At 33.8% G+C, this 18,523-nt stretch overlaps 1 protein-coding gene across 10 annotated transcripts in view; it reads left to right on the plus strand.

The window, feature by feature from the left end:
- RABGAP1L (RAB GTPase activating protein 1 like) overlaps positions 1 to 18,523 on the plus strand; it is a 716,515-nt gene that overhangs the window by 399,404 nt on the left and 298,588 nt on the right. For all 10 annotated transcript variants that reach the window (XM_074222075.1, XM_074222079.1, XM_074222077.1 and 7 more), the window contains one exon: positions 13,539 to 13,652. In XM_074222075.1, the coding sequence (XP_074078176.1) occupies positions 13,539 to 13,652 (114 nt within the window). The remainder of the gene's footprint in view (positions 1 to 13,538; positions 13,653 to 18,523) is intronic.

Consider the following 18,523-nt stretch of genomic DNA (forward strand, 5'->3'; position numbering starts at 1 on the left):
TTTCTTATTGAGTCAATTTAACAAAGCTTGAGAAGTCAATATGAGTAGTTAATAGTGAATAGAGTTTCTTTTAGACCAAAGGACCAAGGACCAAATGACAAAGTATGGGATTATTTCAAACACAATTATAACATAGGAGTCTCTCTTTGGTGCACACTGAGGCAGCTAGTAAGGCACTTAAATAGGGCAATATAATTATTTAAATCTAGTAGAGTGGATCATACTATAGTTGAGAATCTTATAATATTCATTTCCAGTCAGGTAACAGATTCATGCAGAAGTTTTCAACTATTTGAATCCTTAGAAAGCAAAACAAAATGAACACAAATTAGCTCTTTTATTCATTAAACTTATTTTCTTAAATGAAACAAAATCTTTCCTTCCTACCTATTCACATATATACTTTGTCTAAGCTGTACCTGTGAGTTATCTGATCTATTCAATGTAATCATAGCTAGCCTCCCTTTCCTTCTCTTTTTTTTGGGGGGGAGAAAGTCTTTTTTTGCATTAGAGGAGCCCCCTTTGTTCATTGAACAGTTATGTCCCTCTGAAGGTCAGGGAATCGCAAGCATCTGGACTCCCTGCATCTTGTAAATCAACCATAAGGCCAGTATATTGTTTCATGCTGACCTAGTTATGCTCTTAATATTTACTTTGTATTTGTCCTTAAACACTGTACCCTTTGACAGTGATAGTAATTAAAAACAAAATAACTGCAGAACCTTTTTTTCAGTGGTTCAAGGATAGTGTGAATAATCTTGTCACAGGATGCTATCAGTGGCAGAATAAGTCTCTCTAATACCATGCTTGCCTGAGGACATATTCAAATCAAACTTTGAGTTCTGTTTGTCAGCGGTGTTGGGAACAGAATATGATATGCCTTCTGAAGTTCAATTACCTTGGATGACTTGGCAGGTTTCCTTAGTATTCCTTTCTGCCTATGGGGGAGAGAGGCATTATCAGCTGAACCTTGAAGACTTGCTTAAACTTACAGACTATCTGGTCAGGAAGAGGAAATAGATGGCAAGAATGGGAGACCACTCAAACACCTGGAATGATAAACAGTAGCGGTCAAGGCAGATTCAGTGTTCCATACTCTATCTCTGCCTATTGGTCTTGCTCTTCTTTCCTGATTCTTCCCCTCCTTGTATAGTCCCCATCCCCAAGACTTTCTAAGTTATCTTAATGATGGATAGAGGAACTAGCAAGTGGAAATGCAATTCTGATTCACCAACTGGGAATAATTTGGTTACTGGGGTTAAAATGATGGGAACCCTCAGGGGACTTGACCACTCCCTCTCAGAATTGGTGAAAAAGGAGACGAAATTGGGGGACAATTTCAAATATAACTTAAATTGGAAAAAAAGGAAATTTTAATAAATTAAGGGGAAATATAAGAAGAATTACATGGACTTTAGTTCATGTTGTAGGGAAAGTCATCCCCAGAGAGATGGGAGATGTTCAGTAATAAAATTCTGTAGATACAAAGGCAAACCATTTTAATAGAGAAAAATAGGACTTTTTTTTTTTTTTGCTATTGGAAATTCCAATATGGAAGCACAAAGAACTCATCAGATGAATTAGAGTTTTGAAGAGAATGAAACAAAGAAATAAGCCTACATGAGACAGTATCATGTTCTTGCTGACCTAGTTATGCTCTTAATATCTACTTTGTATTTGTCCTTAAACACTGTATCCTTTTACAGTGATAGTAATTATAAACAAAATAACTACAGAACCTTTTGCCAGTGGTTCAAGGATAGTGTGGATAATCTTGTCACAGGATGCTATCAGTGGCAGAATAAGTCTCTCTAATACCATGCTTGCCTGAGGACATATTCAAATCAAACTCGGAAAAAAAGTTTACATGACTTTGTTGTATATTTGGAGGGAAGAGCAAGTTGTACATGGTAGATTTGCAGTTTCATGTATAATGACCTTTTTTTAACTATACTTTTTTAAGGAAATTCCTCTTTTGTTCCATGAGTTGAGAATAAAATAAATGTTTAAAAAAATTGAACTATGTCAGGGAGGGTAAAGCTTTGGTGTGAGGTATAGTTTGGTGAAGAAAGCTCAGGATAGCAAAAGGGAAACTTGTTTTTGTTTCCCTTTGTTTCTCCTGTATTGAGATCTTATTGAGATCTAAAATTATATTATAAAGTAACAGTCATCAAAACTGTCTAGTATTGGCTAAGAAATAGAAGTGGATGAATAGAATAGATTAGGTACAAAAGAAACAGTAATAAATGACTGTAGTAATCTATTGTTTGATAAACCCAAAGATTCCAGCTTCTAGGATAAGAAGTCACTCACTATTTGACAAAGCTGTTGGGAAAACTGGAAGATAGTATGGCAGAAACTAGGCATAGCACTATATCTCGCACCCTATACCAAAATAAGGTTGAAATGGGTACAGGATTTAGAAATAAAGGGTGATACTATCAGAAAATTAGAACAAGAAGCAGTCTGTCAGATTATGGAGAGTGGAGAAGTTTATGACCTAACAAGAAATAGAGAACATTATAAATTACAAAATGGATGATTTCAACTACATTAAATTAAAAAGGTTTTGCACAAACAAAATGAATGCAGCCAAGATTAGAAGGAATGCAGAAAGATAGGAAACAATTTTCACACCTTAAGTATTTCTGATAAAGGACTCATTTCTAAAATATATAGAAAATGAGTCAATTTTATGAGAATACAAGTCATTCTTCAGTTAATAAATGTCAATATGCATACAACATGACTGAAATGACTCAACAATAACAACAATATGGGGCAGCCAAAAATAGCTAATGTAATAATGGACTCCATTAAACAGGAGCAGGAGGATGACAAGTTCATGGAATTCTGCCTTTATCAAACTTCATCTGAAATAATGTGTGTAGCTCTTGGCACCGTAAGTTAAAAAGGACATTTATAAACAGAAGAGTGTCAGTAGAAGGTCAAACAAAATAGTGGAAGAAACTTGTGTCCCAAGTGAGAATTGGGTTGAAGGATCTGACTGTGTTTTGGTTGGAGAGGAGAAAACTCAGAAAGGACATGATAGTTGCCTTCTGTCTTCAAGTACTGAAAGTGCAGTCTAGAACTTCAAGTTGGAATTGGAATGCAGTGGAACTCTCTTAGACCTGATGACAGTTAACACAAATGAGCTTTATTTTGCCATACCACAGAGAAAGAGTATTTTATCAAGGGCATAAATTGATTAAGGTAGATACAACTTATCAGATTCTGTGATTCTGTGATTATAATGTTTCCTATTGGTCAGAAACCTGAGAAACTTTTTCCTCCTGATGGGGAACTGGCTTGTGGACTTATGACAAAGATTCAAATTTTCACTTTTGCACTTATTAACTGTAACACCTTGGGCTAGTCACTCACATTTCTTTGGTCCTCAGTTCTGCTTTTGATTTTTGTTTTTTGCTAGGCATTGGGGGTTATGTGACTTGCCCAAGGTCACACAGCTAGGTAATTATTAAGTGTCTGAGGTCAGATTTGAACTCAGGTCCTCCTGACTCCAGGGGCAGTGCACTATCCACTGTGCCACCTAGCTGCCCCCTCAGTTCTTCTTTTGTAAAATGGTGTTGGATGATATGACAAGTTCTCTTGATTCTTTTTTTTTTAAGTTTTTTGCAAGGCAAATGAGGTTAAATGGTTTGCCCAAGGCTACACAGCTAGGTAATTATTAAGTGTCTGAGACTGGATTTGAACTCAAGTACTCCTGACTCCAGGGCCGGTGCTTTATCCACTGTGCCACCTAGCCGGCCCTAAGTTCTCTTGATTCTAAACCATCTTCCCATGATCTTAAAGATAAGGAATATTCTTATTATGAGGGACAAGTGGTAAGAAGGGGGAAGTAATGGGGCAGCTAGGTCATGCAGTGAATAGAGCATCGACCCAGGAGGTAGGGGGACCTGAGTTCAAATCCAGCCTCAGACACTTAATAATTGCCTTTCTGTGTGACCTTGGGTAAGTCACTTAATCTCATTGCCTTAATAAATAAATAAATAAAGAGAAAGAAGGGGGGTCAACTATAGTATGTAGACAAACCTTTGTGTTTCTGCTTTGCATGATCCTTAATTATTAGGTAGAAGATAAAGCGTTTTTTAAAACATTCTCCTTTGCTTGAATATCATGTTACTTTTTTCAGGCCAAATAATATAACTTAGGTAAGTAAAATTTCATCTATCTTGATTTATAACTTTTGAAGTATCATTATTGTCATGCAATCCTGTATCTTTCCACCATTTATTATGCTACTGAAAATAAGCCAGAGTTTTATCTATAAAACATTATAATTGAAAAGCCTTGAATAGGAAAAAATTGTTCTCACTCTTGTTTATTTCACCCTCAGTATAGTTGACCATTTTAAGCTATTTCAATGAATAAAATAATTACCTTACAAACTGCTATATTTTAATGAAAGAGAATGAATTTCAGTTTTTGAAAAAGATCCCTGTTTGTTTATAGCTGAAAGCAGATCATATGAAATATATGGTTCATCTAAGATTTGTGGAAAGAAGGTTAATTGAAGAACAGCAGAACATTTGCACACATCTCAATATTTAAAAATTGTTTTGATATGAGGTTAACAACTACAAGTAAAACTCTCAAACAATATGCACATTAGAGAATCTTTGGGATGGCAAAATTGCTTTAGAATTTCAGGTTCCAGTGTCTATCTTAAAGTCATTTTTCAATAGTTGATGAAAAATTAATCTCATATTTTTTTCTTTGTGTTTGAGTCCCTTATTTACACCAGAAAATAATTTACAGTTAATATTTTATCAGTCAAGATCACAAGCTTGGACAGATATTGCCAAACCAGAGAAGATGCCAGAAGAGTCCAGGGATAAGTCTGTTGTCCAAGGACTACCCTAGCTGCATTATGAAAGACCTCACAAGTAATATTTCGAAATCTTGAAATCTTGAAGTTTTATTCATTTGTTTTTGGTTATAGAAAAAAATGGAATGTTGACCTTGTTGAAGTCATTGACTTTGCTTGGTAATGACATAGATTCTGCTAGCCACCAAGAAACACAGTAAGTTTTAGCAAGGTTTAAAGATGAGGGAAGCTCCCAGTCTGTTATAGAGATCTTCTTGGGAGGTTTTAATAGTAGAGAATAAAGAAGAGTCCTTCTTAATGAAAAGATCTGAAGAGCTTTACATCCTGTAAACTGCATTACATTCCAGCTATTCACTAGCTATCTAGATTTCAGCCATCATCTCCATCTCCCCTCCATCATAACTTGGACTCCATTCTTGGATCTACTTGATCCACTTCGTTTGCAACAAAGTTTGTAAACCACTTCCTGGCCAACTCCACCTTATACCATGATGTGTTTCTTCCCCACCCCCCCCACTCTCTCTGTGTTGTCTTTCCTCTTTTAGAATGTAAGCTCCTTTATTTTAAGGATTGTCTATCTATCTCCATTAATGAAGTGATTTTTTTTTTTTTTTGGATAGAATTGTGGAACTTGTGAGCTATCCTTTAATCAAAAGTATTTCATCTCAGGGATTCTGGGGGTCATTGAGTTCAATTCCATGGATGAAAAGATTCTTCTTTAATAAGAAGTCTCTTCCTCATATTTCGTTTTAAGGTATTCTGATTGATTATAAGTTCTTTATATTGAGTCACAATCTGTTTTTTGCATGAGAGTAAGTACCATCCTTCTTTGATATTCTAAATGAACTATATGCATTTTGTTGACAATATTTTGATTTGGAGAAAAGAAAAAAATGGAATTTTATTCCTAATTTTGTCCTAAATTTCTTTTAGATACATGTAAACTTTAAGGGATAATTAATTAGATAAATAATTTATATAATATACTTGGAAAGTTGAGTTGGAAGTATGAGCTACAGAAAGAAGTTTTTAGTTTGTTGAAACCTTAAGAAAAGATTATTTCTGTCCCTGTGTTGTTTAATCTTACAAAAAATAATACTATTTATGGTTATACTCCATTAATGTATTGTTTTCAAGCACCTGAATATGTCTTTACATGATAAACCTTGGAATGTTTATTATCATTTAAGGATGCATCTGACTGTGCACAAAGTGAATCATAAAGCTTTTATCTTGATTAGTTACATTTACAGCTTAATTTTTTTTCCAACCAAAATTGATCAAGTTCTGTTCATACCTTGTCACAAAAAAAAATTTCCACCCTCTTCTAAATGAGATGTTATTAGAAAATGTGTTGGGGGGGGGCAAACATATTATTGAGTTGACAAATTTGAAATGGTTTCTTCTTTTTCAATAGAGAGGTCTTAACCAATATAGTAGGCTTTCAGAGAAATAAGTTAAATTGTTAAACAGCATGTTACAAAAATAATTTGACCATTGTACATTTAATGAATTAGCTTAAATTATTTCATTCCATTAAGTAGAGTTTATAATTACTATGTAGACCTATTGTGCCCTCCCAGGGCTGAGCCTTATGTTCTTTCCTATTCATTTCTTTTTCAATTAGTAAAGTTGTGATCAGCATAGTTTATATTCTCAGGTGAATGAAACCCATATGTTAATAGAGAGATGTGCTCTTTATGCTGAAAAGAATTGTTCTGTTAAATACAATTCAACAAATGATTGTGGAATAACTCCAATATTTTAGTCACTCTTTTGGGGTGAAACAAAAATGTGTTTGACTTGGACCTTGTTCTTAAAGAGCTTGCAATTTATTTGGAAGAAAAAGGATGTGAGGGAGCAGCTGGGTGATACAGTGGTTAGAGCCTTGGAGTCAGGAGGTCCAGAGTTCAAATGTGACCTCAGTCACTTAATAATTGCCTATTTGTGTGATTTTGGGCAAGTCACTTAATCCCATTGCCTTAAATAAATAAAAGAAAAGAAAAACAAAAAGGATGTGGAAAGGGTTTATGAAAAGTATCTTAATAATTATAGTTTTAAGAAAGGATTCAATATGAGTGAAAGAAACAATAATGCAATCTTTTATAATCACATATTTTTAATAGACTGTTTTGGAATTCATATCCAAATGTAAATTACTACATGTCCCAAGGGTTTCCTATTCCATAGAAATTATTAAAATCTTTTTGGGGGGCAGTTAGATGGTGCAGTGGATAGAGCACCAGTCCTGGAGTCAGGAGGACCTGAGTTCAAATGTGACCTCAGACACTTAATAATTGCCTAGCTGTATGATCTTGGGCAAATCACTTAATCCCATTGCCTAAAATAAATAAAAATTTAAAAAAAATCTTTCTAGCAAGTAAACAAATCATTCTTTTTTTTCTCCTTTATTAGAAGAATTGTCTGTCATAAGCTATAAGCTATTTTCTTCCTTGTTGGAGACTGTATGCATGTCAAATAAAATATATATTAATGAATATGCAAACTATTCTTTTTTTCAAAGTTTGCATCTTATGTAACTATGGCAGTTTTTGAATGGGCTTATATGTATATGAACAGAGTAACAAGGAGACATGGGATTTATATATATATATATATGTTTTAAATGTCTTTTATAAGGTATACAGTCATAGTTTAATTAACATTTGAGATAATATAAAAGAAAGGTTTGTTTTCTGTGGAAAGAAAAATGGCTAAAAAACCATGAAAGAAAGAAGAGAGATAAATGAATACTTTTTTGATTGGTGAAATGTCAATAGTGTACTTCTAGGAATCAGTGATAAAACAAGTTTTATATGCTACTCCTTTTTGAAATTTTCTCTTCCTTTGGCTATATTTTATATATGTGAGCTCTCTCTTCTCTCTCTCTCTCTCTCATTTGCTTCTCCAGTTATTCCTTTCAAACCTGGAACTTTTGCTTTGGGGTTCTGCTATGGTGATTCATGGTTGACTCAGACACTCACGAAAGCATTCCCCAAACATCTCCCCAACAGCCATCATCCGGGTGCATATCCCATCCATCTCCTAATTTATGCAAATTGATTTTATCACTACTTCTGAAAGGGGAATGCCACTTAACTCCTCAATGACTCCACTCACTTGATTTAAATCCTTGTAATTTTTCTGCCCCAAATATCTTTCCCTTGAGATCATTACTCTGTGTGTCTTATTTATCCCTATTGAAATGTAAACCTTAATGATCAATAATTAAGTCACATATAAGCCTACTATTCAATCTTTAAGTCAGTACATGAATCAGGATCATTGGCAGATACTTTGTTTTCTTTATAATTATCCATCTGTGTTACTGACTCAGGTATTGGAGCATCTTTGGGAAACAGTCTGGGACCATGGACAATAGTACCTCAGATCTATCTCTGAAGAGACTTGAATTTTACATTCAAGAATTCTTTCAGGCTCCTGTCAAATGAAACCCTTTTGTAGTGGTCTTACCTTCTAAATCAGGGTTTTCTTCTTTGGCTTTCAGAGAGTTTGGCCACTTTTTAATCTCCACATCCCTCCCCTTCCCCCCAAGTATCTCTTTTTTACCTGTACTCACTGTTGATAGTTCCTTTTGAGACCTATATTGTTGTTTAGTATCTTTTCTTTGACCATTAAGTCAATACTTTGACTTTCAGAGCATTGCTATCAATTTGCATGTAATGCCCAGAAAACAGATTATTCCTAATATGATTTATTTGAGAAGGCAATGATTGTTTTATGCTTCAATTTTTCTCCAATTATATTCAAACCTTTACCCATAATTCAAAGAATGAAAACTGGCAGAAACTCGAGATTTTTCTGTTGCTGTTTTCAACTAATAGTTTTTGTAGCATGCTTGAATCAGGAAGCTGTTTTTACATTTTCTCCTTTCCCTTTTGCAAACATCAAGGCTGACTAAATCAGATCTACCCCTGTAAACCCATCTGTTTGCAGGGAACTGCAAGCAGACTTGCTAGTAATGTCTCTGCGTGGATCTGACAACAGTGTGGAACTAAAGGAGGGGTCTTCAGGGAGTTCAAACCAGAAGCATGTTCTAAAGGTCAGCTTTTTAAAAGCCTAACATTAGTTGTCAGCCAACCAATTGTGGCCAATAATAACCTGTCAGGGATCATCTTTATATACTAACAACCTGACATAGCATGTGTTCAGTGGAAATTGTTATTTGTTGTAGAATTTAAAGGTAGAAGGGAGCCACGAAGCCATTGTCTTCATTGGTGGATATGAAAAAAACTTCAATCTTCCAGATAATAAAAGAGGCCTCAATGAGTTATCTGACTTTCCTAAGGTCAAAAAGTAGATATAGGACTTGAACTCAGTTCTTTTCTTTCTAATCAGTGCTTTTGTCTAATATAGGAACAAATTACACTAATATTTTGTTTGAAGCACTTTGGTAAGAAAAGCAATGTTATACTTTTAAAAATAGGGCAAAAAAGAACAATAGCTAAATGATTAGAGAAGAGAAAGTATGGCACAATGGGAACTGATTTTGGATTCCAGAGGACCTGGGCTCAGATCTTGAACAGTGCTTATCCTTTGGATAAGTTCTGTCACTTTTCTGTTCTTCATTTTCCTATTCTGTAATAATGTTGAAGAAATTTACTCCATGGCTTCTGATTTTTTTTTTGTTTGCTTTTGCAAGGCAGTGGAGTTAAGTGGCTTGCCCAAGGCCACACAGCTAGGTAATTATTAAGTGTCTGAGGTCGGATTTGAACCCAGGTATTCCTGATTCCAGGGCCGGTGCTCTATCTACTGCGCCACCTAGCCACCCCAAGGCTTCTGATTTTCAATCTAACTCCAGATCTGTGATAATTTTAATTATTCTTTGAGATATTGCTTTTATTTGTTCTTTGTTCAATTATTTTAGATGTTTCAGATTTAATGAGCCAATTGAGGGATTTTCTGAACAAAGACTTGAGAGTCAGTTGTCATTTCGTTTTTAGGTCATTTTGCTGATGAGTAAACTGAGGCAAACAAAATTAAGTGATTTGTCCAGTAGTTATAGTAAATTGTAGTAAATGCTTTGATTTGAACTCAGGGAAATGAGTCTTCCAGAGTCCAGGTCTCTTACATAGTGGATACAACTTCCCTTAACTATCCATTGCTTTTATACTCCATCCATTGATTAGATCATGTGGGAAGAGTCATCCCCAATGGAACACTTTGCCATGTTGTTAACAATACAGAACCAATCACATCAAAGGCAATAGGTTGAAATCATCCAAAGGATCTTTATAACCCTTGCTGATACTTTTGTACTTCTCTTTTTCCCCCTCATAACAAATTCCAGGTGTCATTAAAAAACTCCAAATAACATGAATTATTATAAATATTATATTAAGAATTATATAAGTATTATAAATATATAATTATTGAAGGAAAAATAATATACTTGCAGTATTAAAACTAGAAACTGAATCCACTTGTAAAATGATCAAAAGTTAATCAAAGGGGCGGCTAGGTGGCGCAGTGGATAAACCACCGGCCCTGGAGTCAGGAGTACCTGGGTTCAAATCCGACCTCAGACACTTAATAATTACCTAGCTGTGTGGCCTTGGGCAAGCCACTTAACCCCATTTGCCTTGCAAAAAAAAAAAACAACTAAAAAAAGTTAATCAAAATGTTTGTCATACCTTCTAGATTAGAAAGTGGTATTTAACAGATCAGTAATCTTAGTTCCCTTTTCTATTGTAATATAGATATTTTTATCACTATTCAAACTGATATCTTTTTTTAAAGAATAATTTAGTCTTGTGTTTCAAAAATTTGGAAAAAGAAGTAGTCTTTATAGAATGAATTTAAATCGATATAAGGATTCCTTTATCTCAAGAATAAGCAGAATTCAGTGCTTATGTAATTTTTGTCCTAGAAAGTCCTCAGGAAGCAGAACAGAGCTGCTATGATTTTGCTTATTCACAAGAGGGCCCTGCCTTCACAAAATGATGATGGTAGTGGTCCTTTCCCCCTTTCCCCCCGACCCCAGTATGGCAACACCATTTTCCCTCAATCTCTAAGAACAGATTTCAGAATAATAACATGACCTTTAATAAATATGATCCTACTTTGGCTCTGTGACTTCTACTGTTAATCCTTTTCTTTTATATGTACCAGCATGCTAATTTTTTTTCAATTATCAAACATTTATTGTTTTAATTGTTTCCCCCACCCACTGAAAAAAATAAAACCTTTTACTGTTTCTATTTTTTACATGGGATGTCTTTCCATGTTTTGAGAGTAGGGGAAAGATTATTTTGGAAAAAATTTGGAAATTTTAAGATGTAAAATCTTAAAAGTTTAGGATTATTATGAATCATTGGATTCATACTTCTTATCATTTGTGCATACAATTATGTTTTAGGTCTAGTAGATTTCCAAATAAAAGGTATAGAACCTACTGAGAAAAAAAAATTTAAAAAGCCAAGCAGCTGGAATTTCTTTAGTAATTTAAGGTTTTCAGAGCTCTTTACATGAATTATTTCATTGGAGTAGGCAGTTCACAGATTATATCAACACGTACTAAAAAAGATACTCTCCAGTGAATAAAACTAATCAAGTAGACTTCTGATATTCAGAATGGTAATGGAAGGAGGTATATTCATCCTGAAGGAACATCAACTTTAGTGTTTTTGAGGGTCACTGGAACACAGTGATATGGCCTCTCAGGAAGGAGGTAAGTTCTGAAATATTGTTAGTTTCCTCTTTCTACTTATTATGGATAGCACAGGGGAATTTTTGTTTTTGAATGTATTTAATGTCATTTAACAGATAAAGGAAATTGAGACTTAATAAAGCAGAATAGCTTACCCAAGGTCATACAGATAAGAAGTCCTTAATTAAAAAGCAAGTCCTCTGATTCTAAAACCATCCTAATTAGTTCACCTCTTGGACATTTTAGAAGCAGCTAGGTATTGATGGAACAATGAGTTTGGAATCAAGAAACTGAGATCAAATCTGCCCTCAGATACTTGCTAGTTTATGTGATCCTGAGCATATCACTTCAAATTCCTTATCTGTAAAATGGGGATAAAAATACCTTCCTTCCAAGGTTTTTTGAGGATTTTGTACTTTGCAAATCTTAAAGTTCTATAAAAAAATGCTATTGTTATTACTAGTCTAGGATTGTGTAATACTGTTTGACCTTCATTTTCATTAAAGATATCTAAGCAGTGTAGCTAAAGCGCTTATTTAGTTTGTAAAAATGGCAATAGAAGGGAATAGAAAAAGAACAGTTTCAAATGTGCTTCTTCTAACTTCAGTAAAGTTCCAGGCATTATTCCCTGGAGTCCCTGCATACGTGAACAATATATTAATGTCCAGATAGAGGGAATGTTAAAAAGTAAACCTAAAAGGGGAAATTGAATTGAGTACTTATATTTGGTAGGTACTTTCATTGTCTATATTCCTACGGTATTTAGATTTTGTTTTTATAATCTAAGGAGGCTGTAAATTCCCAAGATGCTATATTCTGTAAGCCAAATTTCTAGCATCTTCTAGATGTCTAGACCATTTCCTAAGAAAAATATTACCCATCAAGCTTCTCTTGCCTCCTAATATGGTGCCACCTTGGGTGAAAAATGTTTTCTTTCATTAACTTTTTAGTCCATGCCTAAATGAAGGCTGTTATTGTAAAAGATGATCTGATCTCCTTTATTCTACAAGGAAAAGCCAAGGCAATAAAAACATGATCCCATCTTTCTGAAAACTCATTTTCCATACTTGGAATACTCAACACTCTTCTTTAAAATGAAAATTACTTCAAAGTCTTTTCCCTAAAGCCTTGTTTATTGTCCTTAGTGAAGTCTTCATTTTTCTCTTGCAAGTAGAAACTCATTCTGTGTCTCTTTGTTTAAGTTGAGGCACCTAAAGAGCCTTTTGATTTGGTTCTTTTGCAAGTCAGAAGGAATATTTTGTCTCCTACCTATTCCTGTAAACCCACAGAATTTCCTTAAAATTCGTCTGCAATGTTTTGGGTGCATGCTGACAAATATAGAGCTTTGCAGTCTGTTTCCTTTTTTCCACTAGATGATATAAGAGTTAATTGCCACCCAGCATGAAGTAGAAGCTGAACTGAAAAGAGATAGGAAGAGAAGACATTGACTTAACTCAGAGTTGATCTGCTATCTCCATCTTTTCTTGTTTTTCCTGGCAAGAGAGAATAAGAATTAAAATTCATTAAAGAAACTCACATCTTCAAAACTCCCCTTTCTTTTATTCAAAACTGGGAAAGGGATATAGTCAAATATTTACAGATCAAAGACATTAAACAATGCTTTTAATTTGCAATTAGCACTCTTTTGATGTTGGCTGGAAATGTGTGTTTATTCCACATTCATCCACTAGGATTGAAGGAGTCAGAGACTATTTTCTTGACATTCAGACAGATACAATATCCAAACATTTCCAAGAATAACAGAACACCAACTGAATGAGTAATCATTTCCTACTGGGCTTAGAATGGCACCCATATTGGAGCTTCTGGAGCCCATCCTTCTGTAAAATATCATTTTGTTTCTCTTAGGCAGATGTTATCTTCTATAGGAACTTGTGTGCCTTATTTTATTGGAGGAGTGAAATGACTGGATTGTTAACCTGATATAATCAATTGGGTTTTTCTGTATTTATGGAAATTTCATGTTTGTGATCTGTTATTTTTAAATTTTTTTCTTAGGACTCAGCCCAAGAGAGTGTTATAACAAGAGACATTCATCGAACATTTCCTGCACATGATCACTTCAAAGACACTGGAGGAGATGGTCAAGAATCCCTGTATAAAATCTGCAAGGTACAGGCTCTCCATTTTGATTTTTTCTTCTTTCTTATAAAACAGAAAAAAAGACTATTTTCCAAGTCTATATCCTGAGTTCTACAGACTTATTATATATTTAAAAATTGTTTCATTTCCTATAGTATAGTAATATTGATAGTCAGTGGTTGAACAATATTTTCATTACATTTTTTTTCTGTAATACTTATGTACTCTCAAGATATAGTCCTCACATATGATCCTCTTGACTTGGAATATTTAGGTAAACTGAGGCATGGTATGGCCTGAAATTTGCTTCACTTTTATGTTGGAAGTGAACCAAAGATTGTCTTAATATTGAAATAGATAAACAAAGCCCAATTAATTAACAGCTGGTCCCATCCTTCTGGAAAAATTACATCAACCAGTACAGTTTACAAGTATTATTAGGCATTTATTAGCTGTATTAAGTACTTAGCCTAAATAGAAAGGAAAAAACCTGGTTGTGTGGCTCTTTCTAGCTCTTTCTGTCTGTAATTTCAAAGGGAAGGCACTAGTAATGAGAGAGGGGGAATTATGGGGGAGTGGATAGGAGTGTAAGAAAAGCCTCTTAAAAAAGCTGGGATTTAAAATGAGTCTTGAAGAAAACCAGGGAAGCCAAGAGGTGAAGGTAAGGAAGTGATGGAAACTAAACCATTATTATTATTATCTTTTTTTTAACCAGAGATAAGAAAAGACAAAAAATTGGGTTGTTTTATTTCTGAAAACCTCTAGCTACTCCGATAATACTGTTACCATGACTTATCTTCATTCTAACTCATTATTTTGTTGTAAAGTGTTTCTCTTCTTTCTCATTGTTAGAATGACTGGAAAAACTGTTTTCAAACTTTAAATTTCAATCTGCTTTGAAACCAAAGCTTCTCCTGTCTGCCAGCATTTTCACATAGCCTGTGGCTCATTTCTGTCCTTTAAAAACCTCATTTGCTCAGGCTATATAGAATATATAAAATTATCTTTTTTATCCTTCAATATATGTAGTAAAGGATATGTGATTTCATCAGTGTGGGGGAATTCCTATGGTGGGAACTTACTATGTGATGACATCAGTAAATCCTAAAACATTGCTAAGGCATAAAATCTGTGACTTGCCCAATTTCACTTGACCAGTGGATCAGTGTCAAAGATGACATTTGGATTCATATCTTCTGAACATTCAACCTAGTATCCTGTGCAATATACCATACTATCTTTTATGTTTAAAGCAATAAATACAAAGTATCTTGAAATTCAATATTAACCACTTTTACCCCTCAAATCAGGTCAACTAACTTATTTTAAGTTTTCACAAGTTAAGCTTTTAATCAGTTAAAAAAATGACCAAAAATCAGTTAACAGTAGGTTGAAAAAGAAAAAGTAGAAGACCTGGTTAATTCATAAAATCAATAATCAGCTTGTAAATGATCAAAAGTTGGTATTTCTTTTGAAATATGATCTTTCAATGGTTAGTCAGTTGTACTTTTAGACAGTTTCCTATTTGGGTAGATGTTATTTTAAAATCATATTTAGTAATACAATTACCCTTGTTAAGTAAGCTTGGGATTTAAACACGGGCAAATAAGAACCAAGAAAGATAGCTCTTCTGGAGAGTGAAATTATTTTAAGTCTTTTGCAAGCTGGATTTTTAAAAAATCCAGTGAAATGAGATACCTCAAAACTGTGTTACAAGTTATGTTTAAAAACTATCCATTTTTGGCTTCAAATTGAACAACGTTCTCTGAATATTGTGTCTTTTGGTACAGGAAATCATATTTTTGTTTGTTTTAGACATGTAATCTCATTCCCTGTTAATCAGAGAATAATTGTTTGCCATTTGTGGTTGATATTAGATCTGGCTTGGGCAACTAAGAGGCTTAGTGGACAGATAGAGTACCAGGCTGGAGTCAAGAAGACTTATCTTCCTGAGTTCAAATGTGGCCTCAGATATTTCCTTGCTGTGTGATCTTGGGCAAGTCACCTAACCTTGTTTGCCTGAGTTTCCTCATCTGTAAAATAAGCTGGAGAAGGAAATGGTCAAACCACTTTCTTTACCACGAAACCCTTAATGGGGTCACAAAGAGTCAGAATGACTGAAGGAAGGGTTACTACCAAATTAAATTTGAAGTGACCCATAATAGAGGCAAAATATACATTAGCCTTAGAATGAAGAAGAAGGTATTGGGAGAATTCTGATTATATAAAATCTGGAAAATACCTCTAGTTTTAAGGATAGAAAAGTCTGTTATTGGAGTTGAAAAAAGTTCTTTGGGGCCTTGGTGAAATGAGAAATGATCTGAGCTGTCAGATAAGAGGGAAGACTGTTAAAAACTTGCTGTCATGTTTTAATGGGGCTGTCAATTCTAGTTTTTTTCTCTTAATCTCATCTTCCGACTAAAAGGAAATCAAGACAGTTCAAAGCTTCTTCTGTTGTCATGAATTTATGTGAGGAAGTTGAAAATCTTAAGTCAAAAAAAATTAAGACTGAAAATAGGAACAAGAATTTGGAGAAGTTTTCTTCAGCTATTAAAGAGCCAGGTATAGTTTTATTTTTACTTCTGGTTTTTGTCAAACCAGTTACATATATAAAAATAGTTCTTGGGGACTTAAGCAAGAAGGAATAACCCACTGCTTAGAAGCTTTGATTTTGTTTGTTCTTTATTTAATTGAATCGAATTCTTTCTAATGACTAATTAATAAAGAGATTTCTGTACAATTGGACAAGTTTTTTCCTCACAAAACAACTAAAAAACCTCAATATCATACATCTTATGAATGTAGCTGATTTGTAAGACCAATAATTATAGCCCAGGTAAAGCAATCAATATTTTCATGAGCTAAGTAATGTAAGAAATAGTTTAGCCTTTTGAAAATAGGTAAACTGAGACTCAGAGAGCTTAAGTGAGTTTCTTCCTCAGGCATATGACTGGTAAGTGGTAAGAGTCAATACTTGGGTTCAAATTTCTAACTCCAAGTTGTGTTTTTCCTAGTATTTCAAGTTACCTCTATTTATATGTTAGATGTTGGTCGTTTGCTTTAGAGCTAGTGATTCAGAGTCCCTCTACTGTCATTTTGAAGATTTTTGCCTAATTGTCTTCATCAGGTTTGCATGATTGTGGCTGCAAACAATGGGGTAGTATTTCCTGTTCTATTTTCAGTTTTACACATCTTCACAAGGACACCATCAATTCAGCCTGCCAAAGCAATTGGCAAAAATATTGTTCTCAACATCACAGATTGAAGTGACCTGTCATGTACCATTTAATTTGAAGCATGTTGCTTTTTTCTCATTTTCTGATTAAAGCAACTATTTTTTGAAATAGAGGCTACTGCTGTGATTTTAATAGTAGGAACTGAATATATTTCAGAGAAATCAATAACCTGGTTTTTCTAGGTTAAAAATTTGATTTCACAGTGGTTTGAAAAAAACAGAACAAAAATAAACCTACCTTTCTTTTCCAGATATCTTTTTATGGCAAACTATATTCAGTATTTTCCACAAAGGTAAAAGTTGCACTTTTGGCAATGACACTTTTTAGTGGTCTTTGTGATTCTGAAATATGCAAATCATCATTGGTTTTTCTAGCTTCAGATGTAATCACAAAATTTACTTATCCCATTTATATGTTTTTGTCTCAATTGGCATTTATAGCAATAGGTACAAATTATTTTTCACCTCATTGATTTTTTTTTAATTTTGGTTCTTTTTCTATCTGATTTAATATAGCTCTCACAACAGGGGCACTTAAATGTCCTTGAGTTTAATGGCAGTAGTTGCTCCACATAAAAAATGCATTCGTGACCAATTGTCCTTTTCCATTGCCCACCTCAAATGTCACTTAGCATCACCAGGGTACAAACCTCCTCTTGTTAATTTATTTGAATCTTGTACAACACAACCAAATTAGCAGTTTGTTGGATAATTTAATCCATTAACGAATTTGCTCTCTCTTCTCACTTAACTAATTAGCTCAGGTCCCTCATTCAAATTCATTAAAAAGTAATTATCCAATGAACTTGAGAGATCCCGTTTTCCATTTATTAGTTAATCAATCAACAAGTATTTATTAACTATGTACTAAATGCCAAACACAGTGCTAGTCACTGAGAATAAAATTATAAAGAACATAGCAATTTCTACTCCCAAGAAACTTCTACTCTAATGGAAAACACAATAAATACATTTTAAAAATAATTATATAAATACAAATTTATACCATATAGAGAAAGACTTCCTGAACATGATGATGCTTATTCAATAACTTAAAGGAATAATTTATTTTATTTATATATTTTACCAATTATAAACACACATTTTCTAAGCTGTAATGTTTTTATAGCATATTTGGATTTAAGCAGTATCATAACTAAAGTCTCCTCTAATCCATAAATTATTAGTATTTCATTCCTTTACACTTCTCTCAAACCTCAGCCTTAAATCATTTGACTCACTTCAGATGATGCTCAAAGTCAATTAAGCTACTTCAATTTTCTCTTCGGAATTATCCTGTTCCCTTTGTCTTTTCTTCAGCAATAATCTTACAAATATTTTGTAATTTTCCCCCCTTCAAATTAATTCTTACACAGTAGTTCTCATAGGAAAACACTTCCTTACCTTCTGTCTTGGTTACATAGTTTCTTCACAGATCTTTGTGGATCACAGATAAACATTATGTAGAGAGAAAGAGAGGTACTTCATTCATATTGTCATTTTTTTTCCTACTGGTTTTTCATTGTTGTTATTATTTAATTGTGACTATGGTTGGAGTTTTCTTTGAAAAAATACCATTTCCTTCTCCAGCTCGCTCTCTCTCTCTCTCTCTCTCTCTCTCTCTCTCTCTCTCTCGTTCTCATTCTTTTTTTTTATTTTTACAAGG

Source organism: Macrotis lagotis, chromosome 2 (assembly GCF_037893015.1).
Source record: "Macrotis lagotis isolate mMagLag1 chromosome 2, bilby.v1.9.chrom.fasta, whole genome shotgun sequence".
Taxonomy (NCBI): Eukaryota; Metazoa; Chordata; class Mammalia; order Peramelemorphia; family Peramelidae; genus Macrotis; species Macrotis lagotis.